Consider the following 3,556-nt stretch of genomic DNA (forward strand, 5'->3'; position numbering starts at 1 on the left):
GGGTCCACATGCACACATACCCCACCCTTTGCTGCTCTGCCGACCAGGTCTGGCCGTGGGGAGGCTCTGGGAGAGAGCAAGAGCACATCCCACCCATTCCACACCGAGACCTTGACCATCAGCCGAGGACAGAGGGGATCTCCCGTGGCGTGGATTGAGCCCTGGGGTAGGAGGCCTGAAACTCGCGGATGAACAAGTCCCTTCCCTGGCTGTGCCTGTTCCTAGCCCTGCCACTGCCTCTGCTCCTTTGTCGTTACTGTCCCCACTGCCTGCCTTCTTGCTCTTATCCCCGTCTCCCTGATACACAGACAGCTCCTGCACAGCTTCCCTGCCATGCTCCCCCAAGGCCCACCCGCCGCTGACCGCCTCGGACCACGTGGGGCACTGTAGACATGGCCCACCCCCCACCCCCGGCCTTTCAAGGCCCTTCTCTTTCACCCCAAGCCTCCTCCTAACCGGGGCCCAGTCCAGTGACCAACAGAGCTGCTGGGCCGGACCTGACCTTTGGGCCTTGTATGACATCAGCCCCGTTGCCATGGTGATGGTGACCTGGCTTCTCACGGGAGATGAGCCTCTAGGCTTGAGGTTTTAGGATCTTTTTTTCTCTAAATCTTCTTTTTCCCCGTGAACAATGAGGGGAGAAAGAAATACCGTGATTAAAAAAAAAAAAAAAAAGATACAGAGGGGGAGACTGAGAAAAAGGAAAATGGAGCGAGGGAGAGAGAATAGAACCACAGCGGGGCGGGGGCGGGGGTTAGCACCAGCGGGAGATGAAAGGTCAGCCCAGCTTGAGGGAGATTCAAATTATATTGAGAGTCAGGAACCTAAGAATTAAGCTGGAGAGGGCAGAGAACGGTGCCTGGCAGGCAGAGTAAGTTAGAGCGAGACAAGAGACCAGCCTTGAGCAGCCAGAGCTATTTGTAACCGAGGACAAGCACTTGTTCCCCAGACAGGACACAACTGTTGGCCAGAGCCAATCTGACGCAGAGCTGGGGCACATGGACAAGAGGGCAGTGCCGGAGGGAGCCCAGGTTCCCCACAGCGATGGGACCCGGTGCTCCCTCCCAGGGCTTATAAATAAACAGGCATGTGGGAAACGCACATTCTTTCTCCAAGAAATATAATTTATGTTTACAGCCAGGTTTTTTTTTCTTCCTAAAGAAAGCACTACCACATGGGGCCACTGCCCCTGACAGTGTCCCTGAGTGTCCCTGACCCTGGCCCCCTCCTCCCATTATTGCTTGGATGGGAAAGATCCGGCCCTGGGAATTGCAGAGCGATACCCCACTCCTCACCCCGAGGCTGTCCCTGGTGACGGAGCGGAGCCACACAGTGCTTGTCCCTTGCCCCACACCGTGCCAGCTACCCTGTCTGTGCCCATTTAAGGGAATGGAGAGTACAGGCAGTCGGAGAGGTTCTGGAGCAGCCTCCCAGGGCAGAGGACCTCTCTCTTCCGCGCAGGAGGCCCTAGAGGCACAGTGGCTTCTTTTCAAACTCGACAGCTGGAAGGCTCAGGCTGTGGGGAAAGGAGAGAGAGCTCTCTTCTCCCAGCAAGATTCCGGGCCCATGCCTAGAGAACAGAACAGAATCAAAGGTGGGGGTGGAGACCCTGCCCTCTAAGCGCCCCCCTTCCCCCATGCAAATTTAAGAGGGCTTGGGGAGGGAGGGATGGGCAGAAGACCCCCAGCGGAGGGGTAAGGGCAGCTCCGGTGTTAGGGCCCCCATCCCAGTTTCCAGGACTTCTGTCCTGGGCCCCGGCCCCAATCCCAAGCCCCCGCCCGTGGCCCAGGCCCTTCTCCCAGGGCAGTTATGTCTCACACAGGCGTGTGGTCCACCCCAGAGGTAGCGGCTCCTGCACCAGAAAGGGTAGGGTCTAGGAGATCCAAACTCCAGGAGGAGGGGGGTTGGAGCGGCAGCCTGGGCATCCAGACTCAGCCAGCAGCGAGCGGTGACCCTGGTTCCAGGAGGAAGCCAGCATCTCTACTGTGCGGTCAGTGACTCTGATGTCAGAGACCCGACAGAGCCATAGGGAACTGGACTGAGTCCGGACTTCTCGGTCCAAGGACTGCCCAGAGATCAGCCAGGCGGCAGTCTCCTTACCAAACAGGAATACTTGAAGATGGCCCCCAGGCGTGCCCGTCCCCTACAGATTGCCCAAAGCGGTCCCTCCGCTGCCCCAAGGTAGGGGACCACCGTTCCCACAGTCCTTCCCGGAGCCCCTCCTCCCAGAACGGCCGAAGTCCATCATCCAGAGCGCAGGCTCAGGTGCCCAGTCCTGGGGCGGCTTCCAGGGCGGGGAGGCTGCCCCCGGGGGGCCCCAGAGCCCGGGAGCTCCCGCCCCCTATGAGTAGGTCTTCTTCCTCCTCATCCTCAAAAGCCCGAGCTGGGCGCCGGGGCGGCGGCCGGGGCGTGGGCTCGTCACGCTCGGCCATGCGCTCGACCGCGCCCTCGCCCACGAGGAAGACGGTGTCGGCGACGCGCGGGGGCCCAGTGACCGGGTTGTGGTCGTAGGAGAAGACGCGCAGGGCGCGCAGCGGGTGCAGGTCGGGGAAGCCGCCCAGGCGGTTGCGGTCCAGGTCGAGGATGTGCAGGCGGCCCATGCGCAGCAGCGCGGGCGGGAACTCCTCGAAGCGGTTGCCGTAGAGCCAGAGGCCGCGCAGGCCCGTCATGCGCGGCAGCTCGGCGGGCAGCGCGCGCAGCCGGTTGTCGCCCATCTGCAGCGACTGCAGCGCCACCAGGCGCAGCAGCGGCCGCGGGAAGCGCCGCAGGAAGTTGCCCTCGATCCAGAGGCAGCGCAGGCTCTGCAGCTGCGCGAAGTCGGCGGGCAGCGCCAGCAGCCGGTTGCCGCCCAGGTAGAGGCGCGTGAGGCGCGGCAGGCGACACAGGCCGTCGGGCAAGCGCTCGAGTTTGTTGAAGTCGAGCGCCAGGATGCGCAGCTCGCGCAGCTCCTCGATCTCCTCGGGCAGCTCGCGCAGCCCCGTGCCGCTCACGTACAGCTTCTGCAGGCGGCTCAGCGCGCACACGGCGCCGGGCAGCCGCCGCAGCCGCCTCCCGCTCAGCTCCAGCTGCTGCTCGCCGCTGCGCAGCTGCTCCTCCGCGTCCGACGGCAGCTCGTCCGGCGTGGACTCGGCGATGCCCATGGTCACGGGCCCCGGCCGGGGCCGCCTCCGCCGCCGCCGCCGCCGCCGCCTCCTCCCGGCATCGCCCCCTCCCCGGCCGCTCCCGGGCCTCCCCGACGGGGCCGAGGCCGCGCGGGCTCCGGGGGGGCCCCCCGCCCCGGCCTGCCTCTGCGCCGGGAGGGGGGGCCGGGCCGGGCCGGGAGGAGGCGCCCGCTCGGGGCCCCCGCCGCCGCCGCGCGCCGCGCCCCGCCGCCCGCCCTCGGGCCTCCCCCGCTCCCTCCGCCGGAGGCCGACTGGCTCGCGTTCGCGCTTCCTCGCGGCTCCGCGACCCGTCGCCCTGGCAACCCCCGACGCGTGTGCGGCTGCCAATGAGGCGGCGAGGGGGCGGGGCCGGGCGGGGCCAAGGTGCCGCCTAAGTGGGGTCCGGGCGCCCGGGC

At 65.7% G+C, this 3,556-nt stretch overlaps 1 protein-coding gene across 2 annotated transcripts; it reads right to left on the reverse strand.

The window, feature by feature from the left end:
- Window positions 1-1,103: 1,103 nt before the first annotated feature.
- Window positions 1,104-3,556, reverse strand: LRRC10B (leucine rich repeat containing 10B). 2 transcript variants are annotated; one of them, XM_019414624.2, is made up of 2 exons: window positions 1,819-3,556; window positions 1,104-1,516 (listed from the first exon to the last, which is right to left on the reverse strand). In XM_019414624.2, exon 1 carries the CDS (start codon window positions 3,138-3,140, stop codon window positions 2,262-2,264), a length of 879 nt encoding a protein of 292 aa, XP_019270169.1. In that variant the 5' UTR covers window positions 3,141-3,556; the 3' UTR covers window positions 1,104-1,516; window positions 1,819-2,261. The 2 variants fall into 2 exon arrangements, with proteins under 2 accessions (XP_019270169.1, XP_019270168.1); XM_019414623.2 differs by having other exon boundaries at window positions 1,104-1,570.

The sequence above is a fragment of the Panthera pardus genome, unplaced genomic scaffold, assembly GCF_024362965.1.
Source record: "Panthera pardus isolate Hobbes unplaced genomic scaffold, ASM2436296v1 HiC_scaffold_12, whole genome shotgun sequence".
NCBI classification, from domain to species: domain Eukaryota; kingdom Metazoa; phylum Chordata; class Mammalia; order Carnivora; family Felidae; genus Panthera; species Panthera pardus.